This window comes from Lonchura striata, chromosome 1 (assembly GCF_050655825.1).
Source record: "Lonchura striata isolate lonStrDom1 chromosome 1, ASM5065582v1, whole genome shotgun sequence".
In the NCBI taxonomy this organism is placed as follows: domain Eukaryota; kingdom Metazoa; phylum Chordata; class Aves; order Passeriformes; family Estrildidae; genus Lonchura; species Lonchura striata.
The window spans coordinates 112,143,451-112,168,995 of NC_140703.1; the positions used below are offsets into that span (position 1 = coordinate 112,143,451).

The following is a 25,545-nucleotide window of genomic DNA, read 5'->3' on the forward strand; positions in this document are numbered from 1 at the left end:
TTCCACTCCTCACTTCTGTGAATCACATATTGAACTACTTAAGAATTATCATTAAAATCCACATCCATCACACAACCCGCACTCACATCAACAAAACCAAAGAAAAATTCCCCACACTGAAATCAAAATAACATTATTAAAACACAGAACAAAAATTGGCAATTCACACAAAATCCACCCCTTGTGCCTTCACCACAATTACAGCAAAAAATCACCATGAACATTTACTCTCTAACATTGTTCAGTCCGTGTTTTGCCTAAACTCCCCCAGTTACCATCCTTATCTCAAAATCCTCATGATCCCGGGTTTCAGCCCCAAAAACCCTGTGGTGGCTTGACCCTGACTGGATGCCAGACAGCCACCAAAGCCACTCTGTCACTCCCCTCCTCAGGTGGACAAAGGAGAGAAAATCTAACAAATGGTTCATGAGTCAAGATAGGACAGGGAGAGATCACTCATGGGGAAACAGCCTGAGCTTGGGGATATTATCTGAATTTATTAGCAACAAAATCAGAGCAGGATAATGAGAAGTACAAATAAATTGTAAGAACAACTTCCATCCCTCCCTCCTTCCCAGCTCTCCCTCCTCCCCCCGTGGCACAGAGAGATGGGGATGGGGTTGTGGTCAGTTCATCACACACTGCTCCTGCCACTGCCCAGGGAGAGGAGTCCTTCCCCTGCTCCAGTGTGGGACCCCTCCCACGGGAGACATTTCTCCATGAACTTCTGCACTGTGAGTCCATCCCACAGCCAACAGTTCTCCATAAATTGCTCCAACATGGCCACAGTTCCATGGGGTCAGTCCTGCAGGCACAGCCTGCTCCAATGTGGGTCCCCCACAGGGTCACAAGTCCTGCCAGGAAACCTGCTCCAGGGTGGGCTCCTCTCTCCATGGGCCTCCCATGGGTTCCCAGCTTCCTCTCAGCATCCCCTGCTCCATTTTGGCTCTCCTCCACGGGCTGCAGGTGATCTCTACATCCCTGTGCCCCCTGGGCTGCAGGGGCACAGCTGCATCACCAGGGTCTCACCATGGGCTGCAGGAATCCCAGCTCCAGCCCCTGGAGCAGCTCCTGCCCCTCTCTGCTCTGACCTTGGTGTCTGCAGGGCTCTTCCTCTCACACATTCCCACCCTGCTCTCCTCTGCCTGCAGTCACATCTGCACCATAGCTTTTTTTCCTTCTTACATTTGTTACCCCAGAGGCGTTACCACCTTTTCTAACCAGCCCAGCCCTGGCCAGGAGCAGCTCCATCCTGGAGCTGTCAGGGATTGGATCTGCTGGACATGGGGGAAGCTTCCAGAAGCTTCTCAGAGAAACCACCCCCGTAGCCCCTCTGCTTCCAAAACCAGGCCACACAAACCCACACAGCAGCAGTGTTTTAGAGGCATAACCACTAGCTGGCTGCTTTGAGGGCTGTGAAATGCATTGCTGGTTTTGACACGTTTCTTAGGGGACAGATGCTTTAGAGTGTGGGAAGGATTAGTTGAGGGTGTTTGCTTTCATTGTATTTGTGCTCCTTTATGACTTGTAATGCTGAAAGTTAAGCCTATACAAAGAGCACTGAACACTTCAGATGTTTTTCACATGGATGGTTACACTTTTTCCAGTATTCATGGCCAAGAGTTTTGTGCAACACAGGTCCCTTCCCTGGAGCAAATTTGATCTTCAGTTCCATTATCTCACTAGCACTGACACTGAGCTAGTGGGTGAATTAAGTGATTTTCGTCCCTCTTTTCTTCTAGGGTTTTTATGTTTACATGACATATTTGTTACAAGGTCTGTTTCTTATGTTCAGTTTGAGCCACCTGCCCTATAATAGTAAAAACTAATTCTTGAGTGTAAGAGAGTTGGTCATCTATACTACTACCAAATGTGGTTTGATTTTTTTAGTTGTGTATTTAAGGGGTTGAGTGGGGTTTTTTTGCACTGTTTTGGGGGGTTGCTTGGGTGAGTTTGTGTTTTTTTCTTTTATACTCTCCTTTTTTTTTTATAGAGTTTTCTTTACTAAGAAAAGCTGAAGTTACCTCACAGGTTTCAGTGAGAAATGAAAAATGCTGTTTCAGTAAATAATACCACGACAACCAAGTCAAAAGGGGCTTCCACAAAAGAAAAGCCTTAAACAACACATGTGACATGACAATATTTATTGATTCTAATTAAGGTTAAAAAAATTTCACAGCTGTCAGATAAAAATATCTGCAGAGCCTATTTAAAAGAGAGCTGAAGGGGGAAACCAAGGGAGACAGTCACCACAGAGGCACTTTAGAAAATGCTACAGTTATAAAAGGCACAAATTCATCACACACACAGCATATATATTCCTGCAAAGTGAAGTCACTCTTTTTAATTTATTTTTTTTTCCCAAAACACAGAGGCAGGCACCACTGAGCACTGACCTGCACAGGACCACAGCAGACACGCTATAAGCGGCAGTCTACGACAACGCCTAAACGAATTCACTGGAGAGACACTTGGAAAGTCAGGCTGCTTTGGCTGTCTCATTTTTACACTCTTCTCTTCAACAGAAAGAAGATCAGGGTGATCTTAAGGTGGTGGAGACAGGAGAGGGAACGTTAGTTCGTTTGAACATAGGTCAGGTTTATTTGTGAATGTTACCTGTGATTTGAAGGGGTTTGCTTCTTGCCCAAGAGCAGTGGCAGGTCTGTTATTTAATCTTGACTCCCTAATTCCTTCTTCCTCAAAAATATTACTTTTTCATGTCTTAAAAAAAGCGGAAAAAAAAAATCTGAAAATTTCTGCACATCTGTAAAGCCTACTTCAGTGAAACAACAGTCCCACTGTGGATATAGAAAGATTTCTTTAAGCCCCATAATTTCTTGTCCAGGCCATGGGTTCCAGTGATGGACAATGCTCAGGAAGGAATTTAAATACTTGATTAATGCCTTCATATTGAGAGAAGATATGCTATTTGGAATCAAGAGCTGCACTGGGGAAAAAATGCACAAATTAAAGGGAAGATAAGGGGGCTGCCTCAGATTGTTCACATCCTTGTTATTGTTGAGTACTTTATACAATTAGATTTCAAGGACTTTGGTTAACACAGATTTTTATGTCATGACCCATCATTCCTTGCAATGTACAGTGGCTATCAGAACAGTGTACAATAAAGTAATTTTTTTTTTTTTTTGTAAACTCTTATGAGCATTACAAAATATGCAAGGTAACACAGTTCAGTTTGTAATGGACAAATACAATTATTTCCATGGTTGTTTCTATAGTACATTTTACAAAGCTGGTAAACTCTTGGAACTTTCATGATAGCAGTTTTCTCATCAACTGTGTTAATAAATTAAGAATACAGCACGACTGGTTATCCATTAAAACAGACTTCATTCCTCTCTTCAAAGGGCTGGCATGAATTTCAATTTCCAAAATGTAAGCCAGTGCTAACAGTTCCCTCTACCCATAGGGAAGCAGCTTGATTCTCTACCTCCATTTGTCAATTCCCTCATGTACACAAGGTGCCACATATTTCTTTTGTGTGGAAATGTTGAGAAAACAGTGGCAAATCCTTTTTTAATCCCATAGTTGTGGTAAGGTCCACAGCACAATCATAGCAAGACACGGCTGTAAAGACAGAGAGAGTTTTCCAAAAGGTTTGGCAGTCTGCAAGGAAGAAGACAGAGATTTTAGATTTGTTAATGCAAATGTCACAATTCAGACCTCCCAGCTCCAACCAGATTTGATTAGAAATCTCAGGGAATCCAAATTTATTTTTAATAAATTATTTGAATAAATCCCTGTCTCACCTATTTTAGTTGTGGCAGAATAAGATGAGAAATGCTTTGTGGGATTGCTTTATTTTTTTTTTCCATTCTTCTTTTGCATTGAAATTAAGAATAAGAAAGGTTTATAAGTACAGAAACGTTTCAGTTTTTTTTTTTTTATTTTAATTGGCTAATCTCATGAAAATCTTAAATTATGGTTCAGTTCAGTTTTAACTACCTAATTTCTGGTTTTGATTGGAATTTCTCCCCCTGTGGCACACAACATGATCTTGTTAAACTGGGAGAAACTTCTGCCAGGTTCAGGAGAAAACAAGAGACAAATACATTTTGGATGTGAATAAAACTGATTTATCCTCATTAGTTTAATGAATTTTCTCCTGGTTAGAGAATGTGGAATATTTCTAGGGCAGAAGCAGGACCTGAATTCCAAACAGTTTTGGCAGAAAAATCATCTGCAAATGCAGCAGCTCTTTATATTTAACGTATGTATTCACTGTCTACCACTTACAAATATTGGGGCCAGGACTTCAAAAATGTCTTCCCAAATTTAGGTTCCTGTGTTTATTTCTGGCCTGAGAATTGTGTGAGTTGCCAAAGCTCTGAACTTCCCATTCAGCTTTCAGTTCCTAATTCATGTAGTAAATAAATCACAGGGAGAGAAAGCCACGTAGAAGCTCTCTGCAGTAGGCAAATGTCCCAGCAAATTAGAGCTTGATGTGATACAAGAGAGGCCATATGTACACTGCTGCACTTTTCTTCTGCCTTAAAGATCTTTATGCCTGAAAAGCTCCCCCATGCATTTTAAAAGGCTGTTATGAGGCTATTCATTTGTGATAAAATCCAAGCTGCTGCTACAAGATGATGTTTAACAGGCACATCAAGTTAAGAAGAACAAAACCTAAGGGCCAGAAAGTGAGGTGCTGCTCACAAATATGACAGCTTTCCAAGCAGTTCAGTACATTTCCATGGGACTATTTGGAGAACAAAGTACTGCTCTACACAAGTAAGATCAGATGCTAGCCCAAAAAGTCTGCATGAGACTGGTGATACAGCTCCTGCACCGTCTGCTCACACCAGTTGCTGAAATTATTATACTTCCCTCCATGCCTCTTTACTGCAACCCAATATTTTTTACATATAAATTGCTACTCATTGAAGGGAGGAGTGCAGCAAACAGGCTCTGAAAAATTCCAGACGTCTCCAACTTCACGTGCACAGATCTTGTTCTCAGCCATACCTGTGTCTCCCTGCTTCATCTTGTGCACAGCAGAAATATCTAGAACAAGGCACCAATGCACTGACAAGCAGGCACTGAGGTTTTGGTGTGCGCATTTTTTTTTTTTTTTTTTTTTTTTACTTCTCCCCATACTCCTGCATACTGCCTTCTTTCTATCTTCTCTTTTTTTGGTTTTGGGGGGGTTTTTTAACAGTACCAAGCTGTGGAGAGCAGAAGCATTTGCATGTGACTCTCCAATCCACAGTTCTCTTTGATCTCACTATCATTTAGATCCCTTATCAGTTATCAAAAGTGCATAGTCAGTACAACACAGCACAGCAGGTAGAAGTGGAAGTGCTAATCCCATCAATATGGTTGTTAGGAAAGACCAAAACTTCAAATCAGCAAATCTGTGTTCAGCATGAAGCAAGAGTTTTGGGGGCAGATAAATTGGGTTTTTTTAATTTTGTTTGTTTGTTTTATTTTGCTTGTTTAATGCCAATACTACATTTTCAAGCCCATTGTGCCCTAGCAGGCAAGAGACAGCCTCAAGGTGCTCACAGAGACAGACTCCACTGGACAGGAGCTCTGCTGTGCCAGGCAGCTGTGAACATATTTGGGGAGCCTGAAATTTCACCACATTACCAAACACAGCAGAACTTTGTCCTACAGACATATATGCCACTGGAAATGCCAGCATCCTGTGGTTGCACTTGCATAGCTCAGATGGATAAATTTAGCCTGGCTTGTCTCTTAGGTGCTCCCTAATCTTTGGATATCTGGGTAAGAAACAAAAACACTAACAGTTTCACTAGCTGTAAATTGTGAATTTCTTTTCTCAGTCTACCCCACAGGAAGGCAGAAATCCTCTGCTCACAACTAGAGATTTTGCTGTGCAGTACAGTACAAATAGGGCCTGTGGAGACTTGGGATTCAGGGTCTGGTTCAACTTGAGAGTAAAACCAACCAGAAATCTCATCAGAATAGGCTTCAGAGAGGTATTCTGTCACTTCTGTCCTGAGATCTGGATCAAAACCTCAAGGTGATAACACTTGGTACCCCAGAAATTCAACAACCAAAAACTTACTGCTAGAAGTAGGCCTGGACCCTAGGGGCTCTTTTTCAATATGGATCCCTTTACTATATCCCTTCCCTCTTCCCTATTTTCTCTGTTTTCACCTCTTCCTCAGATTTTGGAGACAGAAAAGTACACGACAAAATAAATCCTCTGAAAAAAAAGAGACACTCCCTCAACTGTGAGGCATTGAGTTGGCACCTTTTTTTTCAGTTTCGAACCAGAAGTCCCTTTTTGTAGGCAAATAACCCAGCTGCAGCCACAGAGGTGAAGAAAGTGGAAAATCCAATCAGCTTTAGCAGTCCTGGCACAGATGGCAAGTTCCTCTCCCAGAAGGTTGTAGTGATGGGCAAAGCTGGCACATCCTGTGGGGAGAGCATCCATTATCCACATACCACCTCCACTGTGAGAAGGGATACAAATCAAGAGATTCTTGCAGCAGGAACAGAGCTGGGTTGAAGCAGTAATATCTTAGCAAGAAGCAGTATATCCAAATTTTCTGCTCAGTTAAAGGGGAGAACACACACATGGAAAGGATTTGCAGCCTAGTTAAAAACTGCAGCTCTTTCCAATCCTGCCTTACAAGCTTGTCAGATGGGTTTCTATCCTCTTCCTTTTTTAGGGAAGGGACATTTTTGTGAATAAGGGGAAGTTTATTGTTGCTTTGATTCAGTGAACTTATATAAAAAGAGACAAAAAAAATTATCTTAGCAAAGCAGCATAAAAAACCCTCAATCCATTTTTATCTACATAAATACTTACAACTGATTCAGGTTCTGGCTTCCAAATTTCACTGTCTGGGATTTTCCTCATAGCAAACAGTATCTGAAAATAAATAACATTCTCAATAAGTACCATTGATTCTTCAAGACAGAAATAAAAAAGCTGGCTTCAACTGTTGTTTAAAAATGGCATGATGACTGAGCACATAAATCACAGTGTATTCAAAATTTTAGAAGAAAACTCAACCTTTTAACACTTATTTCTGGGGAGGGCTGATATTTAATAAGACACTCCTCCTAGTGGAACATAGAAACAGAAAAATCTCTTTATGCTAAGTTAGTCCACACAAAATACTGGAATTTGGCCAGTCCCAGGGGAAGAGGATAATGTGATTATAACTAAGAGTTAAGCAGGTACTCATGTCAAAGTGAGACATGAAGACACCAGCCACAAGTAACAGCTTGTTTTGCAAATTTTATCATGATGCAGGAAGAGGAACAGCATCCTGGCAGTGATGACAGACCACTACTTTCAGCCAGAGAATAGTAAAACTAAAATAAAAACTTTTGCAATGGGAAAGATCACATTCAAAGTATCAGAGATAGCAGAGATCAGTAGGATAGCAAAGACTGTTTGAAATTATGTGCAGGGAAGACAGCAAATTAGCTTCTTCTAAGGTGAAATAAAATGGAGATGGTGATAATAATGTTCTCTCTACTCCAGGCACTTGTAGATTTAAGATTTAACATCTTTTACAAGGGGCTTTTAGTTTAGACAAGATTCATGGACAATGTCAACCCTTCAAGCACTGAATTTTCAACACATTTTCTTTTCATAAGTAAATAAGAAGAAAACACAAAAATTTTTACCAGTCAAGTGCACCTATCTAGTCCTCTGCTGAGGAGGCTCTGCTGTAATGTCCTTAGAGACATGTCATGAGACCTCTGGATCTTTTCAGGATCACCTTAGTTATAACTTTTTCAAATGAGATAATTTATGAACAATTGATCTCTGTCTCTTGGGAACGGGGCATGGGTTAGATGAACTCTCCACATTCCTTCCAGGACAGTTTGTGTTCCTTGACTTGTTTCTAGACACAAAGTTCCTTTCACCTCATAAAACAAAGATTAAATTTATTTTGCTGCTCTATAAACTGCAATATTCCTAAAAATACTCAGGGAATTGGAATTTTCTTAGAAGAAAAATATCTAAGTCCTTGTTTAGTGACTCTGTTAAGGTTGTCTCAGTGGAACATCACTGTGTTGGAAACATTGAGGAAGGGCCTGGCTTGGTGTGCAGAGCTGCAGGACTGAGCTGTTCCCATGCTCCAACAGCCAGGATCTCTCCATATGATGACTAACAGATCTGGGAGAAAAATGACTGAGGGAGAATTTAGGACCTCTGTAAAAGAATAAACAATTTAATCCTAGAAACAAGGGGAGAGTTTGACAAAATAGCCAGAGCCCTTCCTGACATTTCAAATTTAAGTGCAAAAACCTTCATCCTTTTTGAAGTCAATCCCCTGTGCAGGGATTTGCATAAAAATTCAGAACACCTGAAGCTGTCAACACTCAGTTTGCATTTCCCCTCCAACCACAAGATCTTTTATTTTCCACAGGACATTTTATAGTGTCCCCTGAGCATCTGTACCTCTCTGGCTGCTCTTTCTCCAGCCTGGACAGCCCCCTCCATGTATCCACTCCACTCAGTGGCTGTCTCTGTGCCAGCAAAATAAATCCTGCCAACGGGCTGCCGAATGATCCTGGAGGGGAACAAGCAAAAAGGAAAAAGGAAAACATCAGCTGGATCAGGAAAGAACTGAAATACCTGGGTGTATGTTGGAATAAAAGTGTTTTAAATGACAGCAAGCACTTGAAGATAATAGCACTGGGTGAGTGGAGCTGGAGGAGTCTGGGTTGCATTTAATTTCTTACAGTGTTCACCAGTGTTCACATTTTTTCAATGTTTACATGTTCATAGGTGAAGAGGAAAACTATTTTGGGATGAGACTTACACTATCTCACAGTTCCAGCCTGTGGCATAAGTACCAATGCCAGGCATTACTGGCACAGGGCAGAATTCTGAAATATATCCCCATAATATTTGAATAAACAAAAAGCATTGTTTTAATTCTATATTTGCCATAACCTGCAATAATTATAACTTTCATTGCTTCAAATACTAAGATCTCCATAAGCTCTTTGTTACAATGCTTTATTGCTCTAAGTTACTTCTAAATTATAAGAACTTAAACTTCAAAAATACAGCTCTTCTACCAATTAAAACCTGTGTATCTAAATCCAATCACCAGTCTGAATTAATCCAATCACCAGTCTTTTTCTTCTTAGTAAATTTTATTTTCATGCAAAAACTTAAGTGGGTGAGGACTGTATACAATGGCACACTGATCACTATATTAAGCTTTCACTGCTAAAAAGAAAGGAATGGTCCAAAGAAATCACTCATTACTGTCACTGTTGGCAAGAACTAACTCTCTGTCAGTATTTTTAAATCATCAGCTAAAGGTGTGCTTGAAGTGCCTACACTGATCTCAAATACCCAAAGCCATTTTTGTAAGCAGACCATGGAAGCTTCCCAACTCTCTTCCCAGAACCTCCTCAGCTGAACTCATCAAACACAGGAATGGATAAAAGCCCCTAATGATACTGTACTCATCCATCATAAAGCCCAACAGACACAAGTGGAAGGTTATCCCATCTGTTTAAAACATCCCCCAGTGATCTTAAAGGTATGAAGCAAACAGTGACAGAGGATTGATGATCCTTTCTGAGGATATTTATTAACTTGGTCTTATCTTAGCACTCCAAAGCCCACTATAAATAGACACTGTACCTTCCATACTGAGTCATTATGCCTGGTGGGAAGTAGGCTGTGTAGCAGCCCCCGGAATACTGCTCTTCACACCAGTTCTTCTCTTCATAGTGCACGGGCTGTAAAACAGAGATTAATTCACTCAGGGAAAGGACAAAGCCTTGAGGAAGTTAATAACAGAACTGAGGAGAGAGCAGAGAACAGTTTATCATCGGTTGCATGTCAACATCTGACAAGATGAGAACATTTAACAAGTCTCTTAATGCAGCATTAACTCAACACAGTAAGCCCTAATTTTTTAAAAATAGGAATACACTGTTTAAAAAAATAGTTAATCTTGCCATTGTAGAGCATAATCCTCTTAATCTGTCAATGTTAATTTATGCTTTGTGCACATACTTTGAGCCATGTAAAGCAAAATTAACCCCCAGTGTATACAGCTGCAATACTTGTAATGTGTACATTGGGTACAAATATACACTGTTAAAAATGCAAAATGTGGCACTTGCATGGTTCTGTGTACAATATCATTGTGTTGAAAATCATGTTTTCTCCAGATTGGCATCTGCCACTTTTAACTCTCTAAATTGTCCTTAAAAGTGGCATTCATCATATAATCTAAGTGTGAGATCACACAAATCTTAACAGTCATTTACCTTTACAGAGAAGAGAAGGCAAGGGAAAAGCAAAAGGAAAACAACCCAACATGTGCAGCAGTGGATCTTAACTACTAAGAGAGAAGACACAACATGGACAGAGGGGCAAAAAAAGCCTGTCATGTGTAACAGCAGCTGAGATTTATAGTGGCAAGCACTGAGAATCCCACCCATGGAGCTGGAAAGAATATACCCAAAAAAACACCTTTTGATGTTTCATTAATGTTCATAAAGCTCGTTCTTATCCTCATTGTCAAACCCAACCAAAGGCTTGCTGTAATCTTCTCTCCACTCCTCTAGTGAGGGCAGCAAGAGCTCTCACAGCAGGTACCTTTCCCAAAGGTACCTTTCCAGAGATGTTGTGCTTACATGTAAAGCTTCCTCTGATCCCAGAACCTTTGCATAGAGCTCACACAGCCTCGTCTTCCTGCAAGAGAAAAGCAACAGAAGACTCCAGTGTGAGGAAAGAGAAAACAAATCACTTCTAATAAACCCTCCTTCTAAGAAGACAAGTATTGTATCTGCTTGAATTTGAGGTTCCAGCTTTTTAGGACCCACCCCAATCCATCAGCCTCTGGATCCCTAGAAATAACCCGAGCTCCTGTGCTGCATAAGTGCTGGTTTTCCAGCAGTTTTGCAAGCTGTTCTCTTAACATAACTCTAGCAGCCCAACCACTCAAATTACCCAAATGGTCTCCAGCCTGTCAGGAAAAGAATTAAGGCATTGCACTCTTTTGTCTTGGTACACAGTCTAACTTACAGTTTGTTCCTACAAAGATGCAGGCCTCAATATACTGCGGCTCTCAGGGAATCAGTACTTTATTTCTGTTTATATAACATTTCCTTGTGTTTTAAGTTTATGAGTCTATAAATCATTGAATATACTTCATTCTGTAGCAAACACCAAGTGTAATTATGTTTGTTCCTACAAGCCCTTGGGTCTTACTCTTAGCCACACTGCATCAATTCCCAAAAGCAAGAAGATCAGGGTGAAATAACAATTACGGAAAGCAAACACAGCTCTGGAAAGACATTTACTTCTGGAAGAAAGTCCAGTGCTCCACAAAAAACCATGGTGGGCACAGAAACACAGGAGTCCCAGCTCTGTAACTATGGGGGGTACTCTTTCAGCTACAAAAGCATGTGAGGAAACTGCACATAATTGCTGTAAAAAGCAACTCAGCTCTACAGGAGCCCAGCTATACCCATGAGCAGCTGAACTCAAAGAATGCCATGGAAAGAGGATGAAGAGAAACAGGATGACTTGAAGGGTATTGAAAGTGTCCTCACATGCAGGTTGGAGCTTGAGCAAGGAACTGAAGGTGTCTGCAGTTCAGAAGAGCTGTGGCCCTGGGCTGGTTTTGCTGCTGGCTGGTGTCAAGTCCAGCAGCAGCAGAGGGAAGGAAACAGCTTCATCCTTTTGCCCTGGGGCACAGGACAAGGATCAGCCTGCTTCAGAAGCAGTGACAGGACAGGAAGGTTCAGAGAGCTCCAGGACATGAATATGAACATTCCCCTGCAGTCAGGGGTGACACAAATCCAGCAACAGCCATAAGGAAAAGGGCGATTTCCCAATTTCTCCATAAGTGAGGTGAGCACTGTGCCCTGCAAGACCACCAGCACCTACCCATTGTCTGAACAGAACAAAACCATTTTAACAGCAGGATCCAGCCAAGCCTCTGCTGATGTCTCACAAATACCATCAATTCCTCCTTTCAGAGCAGAAACACCACAGGGCTCCACAGGAAAGAGAGTTATCACCTTGGGACCCATCTGCTCCTCCCAGCACCATGGCAGGGATGAGAGAGACCCTGCTGGACCTGCCTGTGCCCTGTCTTTTTTACACAATGACTTGCAGCCCCTCCAGGGAACCTGGAATTAGCACACCAGTGACAGGTAGGTATTGTCACTTGTGGCCAGCTGCAGGGCTCCACGGAGGTGCCAGTTCACAGCTGTGTCCTGAGTACATTGCAAACACAGATAGTTAAAGACAGCTGTGCAAAGGAAAATATTAAGTTTCAGGTGAAAGTCATCTTCAAACTCTTAAGAACTGTAGACATTGGAAGGAATTATTTGACAAGAAAACCCAAATGAGCAAACAAAACAAAAAAACAAACCAGCAGTTTCTAAAGGATTGAGTTGTATTAACATAAATCAATCACTGAGGACATTACCCCTAATAAGAGCAATCTTTACATCTTGATGGTCTCTCTGCAAGATATGCACTTTTTGTCCTAGAGAACTTTAAAGAAATTCTTATTAATGGACTTAACGGTAGTATGGAACATAACAGCACTACATAGACTATGCAGTGAGTAAACCCCTATTTCTTAGCTTTGTGCTCAGCTGTGAAATTGCTATAAGCATTAATAAGAGGAATGTTATGCCTGGAGCTACCAAGATAGGCTCCTGTTGAGAGTCACACTGTGCCCAGTGTGGAAGAAGTGCTCATGCAGACACTCAGCTCCTTTCCTGGTCTCTTACTCCAGCCTTCACTGCACAGCTCTGAAAGGCAGGGCACAATCTCACCACTGGCACCTGACCCGGGAAGACCAGCTGGGAAGCAGCAGTGCAATTTACTCCCTTCAGTCTGGCTTAGCTGTAAAAAGATTTCCATCCTCTCCCACAGCTTCCAAGTAATGATTTAGGATAGCTGCCACAGCTATCTACACCCTACTCTTCATAGCCAAGGATTACCAAAACCCTCACCCTGTCCTCAGCACAATGAAAGGAGAGCCCAGGTTGTGTTGGTAGGTAAGCACAGCATCTCAGCAAGGTTCACCCTCTGCAGGGTGTCACAAGAAGCCTGTGCTCAGAAGAGATCCCTCCCTGCAACACCACAGCCCTCATCTAAATTATACAAACTGGTTGTACCCTGAGTGTACACTCAGAGAAGGTCTGGGCTCATGTTCTGCTCTGCTCCTGGACCCCAAATTCCACTGGAAGGAGAGCTGTGCTCTTGGGGAGGACAGGAGCTGTTCCTGTCTTTTCTGGCTGTGGCCAAGACTGCTGGAGCCAGAGGCAGCCCTGCTCCAGGGTACAGCCAGCACATTCCTTAACCACTCTTTGCCAAAGCAAAGTCCTGCCTAGTCTAAGGTTTAGTCCACAAAAGACAAGAGTTCAAAATTCCTGTATGAAACTTGGCTGCTGGCAGCAGAGTAAGATAATTGTGCCAGTGCTTTTAATGCTCAGGGAAAAGGATGGTGCCTTGCAAACAGCCAGGACAGACCCTAATTTCATAGCAAGAACAGCTGTTCTCAAGGACTGCAAACACCCAGTTGTATCGAGAGTATTGACACACAATGTAAGACACCATTTGGTGTTTAGGATGGATCAAAATTTTGGGCACACTGGGTTTCACAACACCTACATGACTTTTATCATCTGGCACCTGCTGGGTCTCCATCTCAAAGCCTCAGTGCTTGTCCATTCCTGCCAAAATGCAAAGGGCTCTGTGGTACCAGGCTTTGAAAAGACTGGGACATAAACAGCTCCATTTAGACCCATTATCCCCAGACTGCCAGACTGAGGTGACTGCATGTTCTCTAGTTAGATCATCTATAACTGTAAAAATGTTTACTTGGACACACTGCTCCTTTATCATATTTTAAAATCAAATGTATTTTCTCCCTGTCAAACCAAGGCTCTCCTCCTAATCCACAGTTTCTACTTGTGGCTTTGATTTGATCAGATACAGTGAATCAGTGGGATGGAAAATAAAAAATCTTTACTTTATAAATTCCATTTTAGTAATATACCAAAGAGCACTACTCTATGCAGAGATTTGTTTCAACAAGACAGTAAAATGACCTTCATCTGTGCCTGAAGGGCATTTTTTCCCCATACTGAGGGTGCAGAGATGGAGGCAGCTTTCTGATCCCTTTGTGATGCTGAAGCTTGCTCATAGCAGCTACAGGTTCAAGTTGCAAGTTACAGACACTGAAAGGACCCTCCAGGGTGAATAGAAAATAAAGATAAAATCAAATGCAAAGGCCAAACCTTTCCCTTCTGCCAAACTTTCCAAGAACTCAGGGCACCTGCAGGAAGCCAGGGAGGCAGCAGTGGGAGAAGGAGGCTGGTCCTGGACACTTTCCAGCAGAATATCTACAATATTTTCATATTGAACACCTTAGAGCTGTTCCTTAGCAAGAGTCACATAAACAGAGAAGCCTTGTGGGAAAATAAGAACCCAGGACCAGAGAGTTTCCGAACGGCAGGAGCTATGTGGGAATTCCATGGGTCCTTCATTCAAAACCACTTAATGTCTGTCTACCGGCACAAGCTTACAGACAACTTCTTTCAAATCAGGGCATTTTTTTTCCTGCTTTGGTCACTTATAAAAAAAAAAAAAATTGACTTGAATTCCATACAGATCTCCATGGTTTGTACTTACCTTTCTTCTTTCGTGAGACCTGTCAGTCTTCTGCACTTCCGAGCAAGAATGAAGCTGGAAGACCACAAACAATTTACTCCCATTATGCTGCTACATCTCCTGCATTATTTAAAATGCCAATAACTTATGATGGGATGCTGTGATTCACAGTAATAGCTTCAGGGTCTCTAATAAAACCATCCATTTCACCTTTCTGCATAAAGCTCTACCTGCTGCTTGCAGGACTCATTTAGGAATGAACCACTTTGAAATTCATGTTAGAATATTTGCATGAGCTGTTTCCCAATTACTTTAATTTTATACAGCCGTGGGTGAAGGCATATAGCAATGACACAAAACCTGGGATTGAGCTGGAAATAATTTTTTAATAAAACTTTTAAGACTGATCATATTCTCTGATTGCTAAAATAACCAGAACAAAATAAAATTTAATTCTAGAAAACAAATTTTAATTTGAAGAACTGAAATATTTGGAGAAAACTTTACATTTTTGCAGTTATCCTCTTTTTTCTTCTCTTTCCTTTTGTCTTCTCCAAGTTTGTACTTTGCCACACACAAAGGCAAAAGATTACAGTGATAAAAAGTAGAAAGTTAAGTAGAATTTAACTTTTTAAGTTAGCAATGAAATTAGAGGAAAATTTTGAAGTACAATAATCATAGAACATTACCATACACTGAGAAACTCAACTTTTAATTATTTTAAAGTATTTTCTTTCAAAAATATCACATCTTTCACTTCAATTGTTGCCTCTAAGATAAAATAAAAAGCATTAACTAGACAAGATGCTTTATTTGTCTCTTACCCTATTATGGCAGGAAAGCTGCCATCAGGCTTAGTGTCATCAAGTGTTAGACCAATTGCAGCTTCCTCATCTTCAATGATCATGGTACCACAATACCCTGGGAAGAACAAGATGGAAAAGCAACCATGACCCATGAATCAAAACAAAAAGTTGTAAAATGCTCAGTCACCTCCTGCTCATCCATCCCAAGACTAACAGCCAGAACCTGACAGAATCCAGAACTCTCAAGTTCATTTACAAAGGTGGAGGGTGGATGATATTTGTAGGCAAACAGATGTGGGCTCATTATAGCAAATAATGAGAAGTGGGTGTTACTGCATTGCAGTTTGCCTTGGATTCAGTGAATTCCAAAAGAGGAGTCATGATGGAAGCATTCAGCATGTGAGAGGAGCCCAGGATGACTAGCCCAGCTGGGGATGTCTGTGTGCAGACATTTTCAATTAATGCTGGCCAGTCCATCCAGGAAGCAGAATTTTTGCAGACCCTTCCATCACACATCACTTGTACCTTTACAACCCTGCACAAGTGAGAAACTCATCCCATACCCAGGTGCCACTCAAGGAGAGCACAACAGAACAACCAAGGCAATAAGCAACAGGCATGAATTCTCCCTTCATGACTCCCTCCTTTTTTCACTCCCTCACCCACCCTCTCCTCCCAAGTGATCTCTCTAGTTTCTCTCACAGGGGAAGGCAAAAAAGGCATAGAAGAATATGAAGTCTCCTTCTAAGCTTTAGCATGCTCTGAACAAAGAGTCTGTTCTGTTGCCAGGTATTCTCTTCCCTCTCTCTATCACTAATATTCCTTTCCATTAAAATGCAATACCTTTCTTCCTCCAGAAAGTTTCCTTGTAGTACACAATACACTTGATGACTGAGCCCATGGGGATTCTGTTGATGAGCTGGTTTCTCATTGGGGGTAAAGGTGGGTTGAAATGAATCTTCAAACAAAGAGCTGGGGGAATGGCACTGATCACATATTTGCACTGGAAAAGAAATTAGCCATAAGCCAAATACATTCTCCCCTACTTCAGCCCAAGTAGGTACTGCTCTAGTACTGCTCTAACAGTCTTGGAGGACATCTGGGGAGGCTGCAGGGTGTATCTTGTGGAGCAGTTCTGGCATTTAGCATAAGAATTGCAAAACTAAACCCTCATAAAATGCTGCTCATTGAATAACAAGCAAGCATTACATAAACAGCCATCTGTTCAAATGATGGGCAGCTGCCCTTCCCCTGATGTTTAAAAGAAAGCACTGTGCTCTAAGAGTCCACTGGTCTCCCTTCCATCTGGACTCCTCTGTTACAACTTGGAAGCAAAACTTGCAGTGTTTTTCACTCAAAGTTTGTTGCTAAATTGTATTTTACACCTTACAATTGCCCTCTAATTCAGAAGGTAACTGAACACAAAGAGATGCCAGGAAAGGAAAAGTTTGAATCCACACTTTGATTTTAGGCAGCACTTTAAAGCTCCTACACTGCTGTTACTTCAAGACAATGGGAACGTGCGACTTTCTGTCATAGCCACTGAAATCTCTGCTGTATTTTGTACAGAACTTTGGAGAAGTCCAAAAAGGAAAAGACAAAGGTTTTGTAGCCACCCATCCCACCACTAAGGATTTCTTCCTGGACGTGCCATTACCTCATATATCTCATGGTCCAGGGTCTCCACGACGACGCCGTCCCCGGACTGGTCGATGCGCACCACCGGCTTCCGCAGCCTCACCCGCCCGCCCAGGCGCTCCATCATCCTCTCACTGATCTGCCCAGAGCCCCCGACAAACTTCCTCTCCTGAAACACAGAAAAGACAGCTCAGCAGGGCAGTGCTTGTGGAACATGTACCACGGCAAGCATTTCTCTCAGCGTTCAAAATAAACCTCCTTCTTCCATTGTTATCGAACCATTTTTGGGAATTTTTGCAGTCTCAACTGTAAATGCACCTATTTTACTTTCTTTTTCCATCAGCTTCTCAAATCCTTCCCACATTTGACCACCATTTGACCTCTAGTCAAAACTAAAAGTAATTGTAACCTTGTAAGAAAATCCCTTCCCCAAATGTGGTCTCCAAAAAGATTCTACAGGCCTGTGTGAATCAGCAAGACTTCTGAAAAGTGCTTAAACCTTCAAACCTTTCTCTGAGCTTACTCATCCCTGTAGAGCTCTGTGTATCAGAAGGAGGAAACTTGATCTTCATAATAAATAAGAAGGTGTAAGAAGTCACATAGCTCACATCAAAAATGTCTGCTGCACTATATAATTCAACCCAACTTAAACTGAAATAATCTCTAACATAAAACAGAATTCAAATCATATTTAATTAAACATATTTAACTTAAATTACCTATAGTAATTGCTTATCTATTCATATTTATGCATTTCAATATGGTTAATGTATTTTCATTTTTGTTTATGATTAAATAACTCGCATTTCTATAAATATATCCATTTCTAACACAATTAGTGAAATTTGCACTTCTCAAGTAGAAGACCATTAACAGAGTCTTTACTTTCTTCAAATGCAGAATCAGTTCTAATGTACCAGATTGCAAACATTTCACAGCAATACCATATTTAAGCAGGAGTGTTCATTTTCTTTAGACTGATTTTAAAATCTTAATGTTGTTAATGCTTGGAAATGTGCATCTTAGGAACCCAGCTCAAGGCTACATTTTTAGTATTAACTTGAAGCTGACATTGCCATCTCCATTAAGTGCTTCTGCAGTGCTTAGGATGGCTTCAGCCTTGCAACAAAAATAAGCATAAGTAAAATTTTATCTTTTCAATGAGAATAAGCAAAGCAAATGCTTTAATCTGTATCCAAAAAAGAGCCAGATACAAATCTTCTGATCCCTGGGGGCAATGCCATCAGTAGGGAGCAATCTTCAACACTAGTTTCGCAAGATCCATATTAAAGAGTAAATTAATACAACTAGTTATCAGTGTGCTACTGCTCAAAAGTCATGGTTGTCTCTGGACTAAAATAAACAAGCAAAAGAAGGAAATTAAAGCAAGGCCTGCCAGGAGCTGCAGGAGGTGATGGCTGACAGTACCTGGCCCCCGTTGGTTGTTGAGAATATTCGAGCTGTGCCCCCACACTGCTTCACGTACCACAAAAACCAAAGGGCAGAGACCTCGTGGGGTTCAGAAGTGACATCCACATTCACAAAGAGAGTTGCAAAACTCTTGGCAGCTCTGCAACAAAGAAAAGGAAACTAGTTAATTTAAAAACGGGATAATGCTGACAAGATTGCTCTTGAGTAGGCTGGAGCCTCTCTTTGGCAACCTTTTCTTTCACTGTGGGGGCAAAGAATTCCTTAATATCAGCTGAAGTAAGGAATTATCAATTCCTTTTATGCAACATTTTTCAAGTATTCCTGCAAAAAAATGTTAACAAAACACTCCTGTATGCCAAAAAAATTAGGACACAGAGAGACAAAGCCCAAGATTATATCATTTTATGCTATTAATGCAAAGTTAGCCTGTCATCCTAGCTTCAGAATTAAGCACAGCAAGCCCTCCTGTCTTCACTGGACTCCAAAACCACACTGTCCTCTGTTCCTGGGTTACAATCCCGATCTACATCCCTGTCTGCTTCTGCTGAATGCTTGTTCCCTCAAGAACACAGCACAAAGATTATTCAAAACCCATCATAAAAAAAATTAGAGGTCTTTTCTAAGCTAATTCTCTAAGGTCGCTGGATTGCTCAGCATCCATTCACTGTCCAATCCTCTGCTCAGGGAGTTTTGCAGCTGGAACACAACAAGGAAAGAAATGTAAGTAGGAAGCCATAGCAGAAATGACAAAATTCATGCCAGAGTCTGGCAAGAAAAAGGAAAGGACACTTTTGGTAGCTCAACTCAGTATTTTAAACAGTGTCCTGGTATCCAGTGGCAATGAACACAGAAACAGAAAATTGATCTGTGTCTGAAAAGAGATCACTGCTTTATGTCCTGTAAGCTGTTCTTTCATAGCAGCTCTACTGTAAATTACTGTATACGCCTGTGCAAGATTTTGGGGTGCAGTAAGACAGAGGATTAATTTAGACTCAGGGAAATATTCCTCCTGTTATAAGTAAACACTTCCCTCTGCCTTCAGTCTAAGGAGGAATTTAAAGAGACATGGATAGGACTAGGAGATTTTCAGTTTAACTGCATTGTAACTAAGAGGGATGAAGATTCTATAGATACTTCATATGCAAGGCATCCATCCCAGTGCAGAATCCATTTCTGGTTGCTTCTTTCTTTTTTTTTTTTAAGTCTTCAAACTTAAAAAAAAAAAAAAAATTAACTTTAACATACTGTTTCAAAGAACACTAGATCTCTACAGAAAAAGGAATATTCTTTCCTTTCTAAAATTGCCAAGTCCCACTCAAGTACAAAGCTGGTCCATATTCTGAAATATGGATGCATTGTGAATTCATTTTTGGCAGTGCAAAATAATACAGGACTTTTTAATAAGTTTTTAATCTGTATAAACACATACTGTAAAATTCTACCAACTCTGTAAGATATTTTGCTTAATGTATATGTATTTATTAATACTTTAGAAGCAGATGCTATTGCATGGTGATTACATTCTACCAGATTCTGCCACCTTCTCCCATTGCTTTTCAATTCCTGATGTTTTATCTAGAAATGGCAGTATGATTTCAACCAAAAGCACTCAGGATATTTCCAGCATGCAGCTCTAGCAAAAAGCAAACAGTCTGTTAGCTAAGAGGAAAGAGTAGAAGATTGCCCTTCTGGATCATTACCTTCCAGGGTGGGATGTTTCTGCAGCCTGCTACCTCAGTCTTGAACAAACAGAGCAAATCAAGCCAAGATGCACATATAAAATCTGAAAAGCATCTTCAGTTTACGCCAACATTCAGGTAAAATGTCAAATCTTATTCCATCAGAGCTGGAAAAAACATGACTGTGGTCACAGGAGCTATTGGATGTTGAGTGAGCACCAGTGTGTGGTGTTATGCTCACTTGCACAGTTCCTCACCCTGTCCAAGGCTCAGAGGGCCAGCACAGCTGTCAGCACACATTTCCATTTGGTTTTACTCAATATGGACCATGGTACAAATGAGAAAGGCTTTCTATATGCTCCTGTGCAATTGTCACTCTTGTGAAAGCAAAACCATGAACCCAAGATGAAGATTCCAAGTTTTTGGACAACAGCCTGTTGTCCATTAACAATCACAGAACTGCAGAATTGTGAAAGAATTTAAAGTGTCCTTTATCACTTCCAGTTCCAACCTCCCTGTCATGAGCAGAGACACTTTCCACTAGACCAGGTGGCTTCCAGCCTGCCCTTGGACACTTCTCTGGATGGGGCAGCCACAGCTTCTCTGGGCAACCTGTGACAATGCCTTATCACCTCATGGTAAAAAAAGTCTTCCAAATACCAAATTTAACCCTGCCCTCTGTCAGGGTAAAGCCAGAACCCCTTCTATTACTAATGTCCTTGTTCACAGTCCCTCTCCAGCTCTCCTGTAGCCCCTTTAGGCACTGGAAGGTGCTATAAAGTCTCTCTGGAGCCTTCTCTTCTCCAGGCTGAACAATCCTCTCAGCCCATCTTCACAGCAGAGGTGCTCCAGCCCTCAGATCATCTTTGTGGCCTCACTCCAACAGGCCCAACATGAGCAACAAAGGCCATGTTGCTCTCTAGGGGCTGCCTGAAGTCATAAAAATGCCCCATAAAAATGTCAATGACAGCACCAGTCCTAGTGGGCACTAACAGGTTTCTTCACCAAGCTCCAGCTCACAGCAGCCACATTGTCAGATACTCAGCAATTCTGAAAAGGTTGCTGTAGAAATCAATCTGCTCCACAGCAACCAGGATTAATGGGATTTTTTTTTTCCCTACAGTAAAAAGAAAAACAATCAAACTGCTGTTGAATGGCAAGTAAAGAAAAATTGCTTTGATGTATACATAAAAACAGAAAGCATTTTCAGTTTCCCTAGGTGGTATATAGTGCTACAGCTAAACAATAGAATGATGAGTTCTAAAGTGATTTAGTGCCACTGAAAGACAAATGTTATATTTATAGCACTTTGGTAAAATCAGCTGGTCCAGCACAGAATAAATGTGTGTTGTCCCATCAAGAGTTTGATTCAAAAATCTGCTGTAACCATAACATTTTTCTCTGAAAGGCTAAACACACAGTAAAGAGCAGGAAAGTGCACATAACAGATTAGAGTACCATCCATCTCTTCAGAAAGATCCCTTCCCAAATGTATTTCTTTTTCTTTTTATTTTTGTCTAAAAAGTTAGAGAAATGTAACAGAATCTACTGAGTGTGCTGACAGGTGTTGTGGCCCATTATTACACAACTTTCTCACCCCTGTTCTTTAAAAGGGCTGTATTTTAGTGATAGCTATATCTGTTTGCAAAGTAGTAATGCTTATTTGGAGCTCTGAAAGATATAAATATAAGCCATTATATTTCACATTAAAAAGTTTCTTACTTTGTCCAGCATATTTTATCTATGAAATCTTGCATAGTCATTTTGTCCCATTCTTCTGCACGTGGAGCTTTCCATGGAGCTTCATTGGGAATCTAAGGAGACATAAATAACAGCATTTATCAGCTAGTGAATGAATGGCAGAGAAATACAAATAAACTTGTCTTTAAATGCTAATTCAGCCTGCAAATTTCTGGCAAGTAACGCTAAACTTAACAGAGAATGCTTCTGGGGGAAGGGATTTGTTTGTTTGCTTGTTTTAACAGAGAATAATTTTGGGGGAAGGGATTTGTTTGTTTGCTTGTTTTAACATTATTCTTTCTTCTTTTAGACTGAAAAATAGAGAACAGTTTTAGAGTTAAGAAATGTCTCCAAGTTATTCCATATCTCTCACATTTATCTAGACAAGTAAGAGCAACATCTTCTAAATTTTGTAGCTCAGTCAATGGAAAACTGGTAAAAAACTAGAACAAGACAAGAATGAATTCTAGACAAGCTGAATTTCAGGGTAGAAAAAGACAGATGTTTGAGTTTTGCAAGCCTCTTAAAATATTACATACCAAATCATCAGGAAAAGTGGTAAATATCAATCACAGACATAAACCTTGATATTCCAGAAAAACCAAGGGATGCATGCAGACAGCCTCAGCAGCACGGGATTCAGAAGAGCTTGCCAGGTGGCCACTCTCAGATGAGCTCTGGCCATCAGTGGGTACCAAAATGGGTGGCTGCTCTTGCCAGCACTGGGTTTGCTCAAGGCAGAGCAGCTTTGTCTGTCTGCACTCTAATTCCTTCCCTCATGGAGACAAGCTGAGCCAACTCAGCTGCAATGCTCATGCCATACCTCCTTTCCCATTTCATCCATGGTCCTCCATAGGTTGTTGTAGTCCAGGTAGGCCAAGGGATTCCACATAGGAGGGAATGGGCCTTTAAAAGTGTAAGATTTACCCTAAAAGATAAAAACCAAACAAAAACATCATTAAAAACCCCAAAAGATAACCATAATCATGGGTTCCATGCATGGGAAGCGGCGCCAAAAGGTTAAATGTTCACAAAAAGCACAAATTTAATCAATCCAAGTGGCAGCTTCTGATGGGTCACTATCTGTGTGTGCAGGACACAGGAAAAAAACCCAGGAGGTTCCTTCTGAACTTCAGGAAATGCTTTTTCACCATGAGGGTGCCTGAGCACTTGAACAAATTGCCCAGAGAAGTTGTGGTGTCTTCCATCCTTGGAGATGCTCAAAGGGTCCCTGAACATGATTGTGGAAACCAGCTCTAGGGGATTATTCTGCTATTCCTGTTTTTTTGCACATGCAACTTAGTGTGATACACAGCTGAAGTAGCAAGTCAGACTTTAGCAAGCCAGTGCAGAACTGATACTTTTCCTTCAAAGCTTCACATTTGGTAATTCTGGGCAACCAAACTAACACCCTGCAGTAGAGCCACTAATATCAGACCAAAAAAATGAGATGAAACAGAATTGTTTGACTGAGTTGAAAAATTGACTATTTGCTATTAAAAAGTACATATTTGTCTGTATATATATATATATATATATATATATTTGTTTATTTTATTTATTTATTTATTTAAATTTTCCCTCCTAGTTGTTCATGAAAACACTTGACTGTTAATTGCATTTAGCAGTTTGGGGTTTTTTTTCCTTTCAAAATCAGACAAAAGTAGTTGTGGTAAACTTTATTATATGCTAAATCATAGCTCAGAGACCTTCCTGGGGAAAAAAAAAGTCCCAGCTAACCTAAAAATTACCAGCACAGCAGAAAATGTAGCATTTACAGATGAGACTTACACTTCCAGCCCAAGAGCCCTAGCTGTAAATTACAGAGTGGGACAGTGTTACCAATATCTATGTCCTAATTACATCATTACATATTTAATAGTCAGATTTTTTTGTATCTAAATCTCCATTACTATATGTTCAGAAAGTCTAGCTTAATTAAGAGTGGAAGACAATGTGAAATCCGTAAAGCTGTTTTATTTACATGGGATTTCCCTGGCTGACTATATGAATGGCAGCCTAATAGCTTTAAAAATTCACAAAGAAAGGCTCATTAGCATTATCTGGGTGTTGTTTTTTCACAATGAATTCAGGAGTCCATAAGATATACAAATAATAAAAGCCATATTGCAGGCCACAGCTTATTTTTCAAATTTTATATTAATTTATATTAAATATATATTAATTCATATTGTATTTGTATTTAAGTGTGCACTGTGTGAGCATGAATGTCAAACAGTAGAAGTACTAATTTTTACAGATATTTGATACAGTGCCACACCAATCCATCATTAATAAAGTATTTACACTGGCTTAACAAAATCATACTGCACCAAATTCAATATTTATAACCAGGTAACAACAACAGTGTCTTTTTGAAAAGAAATATCCAAAGACCACTTACTCAAAGAAATGTCAGGCCTGATTTGATTTAGCCTCTTTATTAATACTGTGAAAGAAGGGACAGAGAACAAATTATTCAAATCTGCAGTTGTCTGCAAGCACCAGAAGATACAGTAAAAGGGCACAAAGGAATCCTGAAGCACTCAAAACTTGGTCTAGAAATAACAAAATGAGATATAACTTTGAAATGAGATATAACTTTGTCTAATAACTTTGAGGACTTTCAATTCAAAGAGAAAGATACTCAAAAATCAGTAAGAAAAATATCAAATCTATGAATAAGAGAAAATTAGTTTACAAAAATCTCAAACAGGTCAGCAAAAGTGAAGAAGAAACTGGTTTTTCACCTAGTCTTTATGGACAGAAGACCCTAATGGAATCCTTGTCAAAAACACCAAGGCAATGAAAATTAGGAAGAAAGCAAAATGGAGATGAAAGAATTTAATTCTTTGGTAAACAGACAATAAGTAGCTACAAGGCAACAATTTAATTCCACAGTGCTTTGGAGGATAAATTATGCTTTTTATAATGCCAAAATCAAATTTTTAGAAGTTTTCAATCAGAAGTTTTGTCACAGCCAGAATAGATCTCCAGTCACTTCATGTGCCACGGCACCAAGTTGAAAACCTTCCACTAAACCTAGCATTTCCAATTTAAGGATGGACATTATGGCACAAGTTCACCCAGAAAATGGAGCGTGGTCTTTATTTTTTCATTCAGTAGGAAATCAAAGTGCATTTCTACATATTTTGTACCCAACTGTATGAAAATACTGGAATCAGGAAAACAAAATCTGGAATCAGGAAAATATATCCCTGTAGATGGAGATGAACAGAAAAAGTTTTCTTCATCAGAGGCATGCAGTGCCAGCATGAACATCTGGGTATTACTATGGAGTCTCTTCACATGGAATCAATTTATACTGGGATACACATCAGTTCATACTTGGCTGCCAAAGGGCTGGGAGAGAAGAGCAAAACCTCTCAGACCAAGTGCTTTCCTGTCCACGTGATAACATCTCAACCATGCTGGAAATTATCTGTTAGACATTTGGGGCACATTAAAATACCATAACTGGCCCTATGGCTCAAAAAGTCAGTTTTACTGTGGCTTCTTCTGCACTTTGGAGCCTTCATTAGTGACAGCATCCTTTAAGTATTCCAAAGCCAGAGCTTACCAGTTTGGTTTCAAAATTTATCTATTTCCCAAATGTAGGTTTATGAAA

The 25,545-nt window shown here is 40.4% G+C and overlaps 1 protein-coding gene across 1 annotated transcript in view; it reads right to left on the reverse strand.

The window, feature by feature from the left end:
* Nucleotides 1–2,129: 2,129 nt before the first annotated feature.
* LOC110474874 (amine oxidase [flavin-containing] B) overlaps nucleotides 2,130–25,545 on the reverse strand; it is a 50,205-nt gene continuing 26,789 nt past the window's right edge. Inside the window, exons 4-16 of the mRNA XM_021538643.3 lie at nucleotides 22,741–22,845; nucleotides 21,900–21,991; nucleotides 18,496–18,637; nucleotides 17,087–17,236; nucleotides 16,273–16,432; nucleotides 15,448–15,544; nucleotides 14,645–14,698; nucleotides 10,621–10,678; nucleotides 9,617–9,714; nucleotides 8,414–8,525; nucleotides 6,803–6,865; nucleotides 6,242–6,405; nucleotides 2,130–3,627 (exon numbers count right to left, since the gene is read on the reverse strand). Coding sequence (XP_021394318.1) covers nucleotides 6,250–6,405; nucleotides 6,803–6,865; nucleotides 8,414–8,525; nucleotides 9,617–9,714; nucleotides 10,621–10,678; nucleotides 14,645–14,698; nucleotides 15,448–15,544; nucleotides 16,273–16,432; nucleotides 17,087–17,236; nucleotides 18,496–18,637; nucleotides 21,900–21,991; nucleotides 22,741–22,845 — 1,287 coding nt within the window. The 3' untranslated portion in view covers nucleotides 2,130–3,627; nucleotides 6,242–6,249. The remainder of the gene's footprint in view (nucleotides 3,628–6,241; nucleotides 6,406–6,802; nucleotides 6,866–8,413; nucleotides 8,526–9,616; nucleotides 9,715–10,620; nucleotides 10,679–14,644; nucleotides 14,699–15,447; nucleotides 15,545–16,272; nucleotides 16,433–17,086; nucleotides 17,237–18,495; nucleotides 18,638–21,899; nucleotides 21,992–22,740; nucleotides 22,846–25,545) is intronic.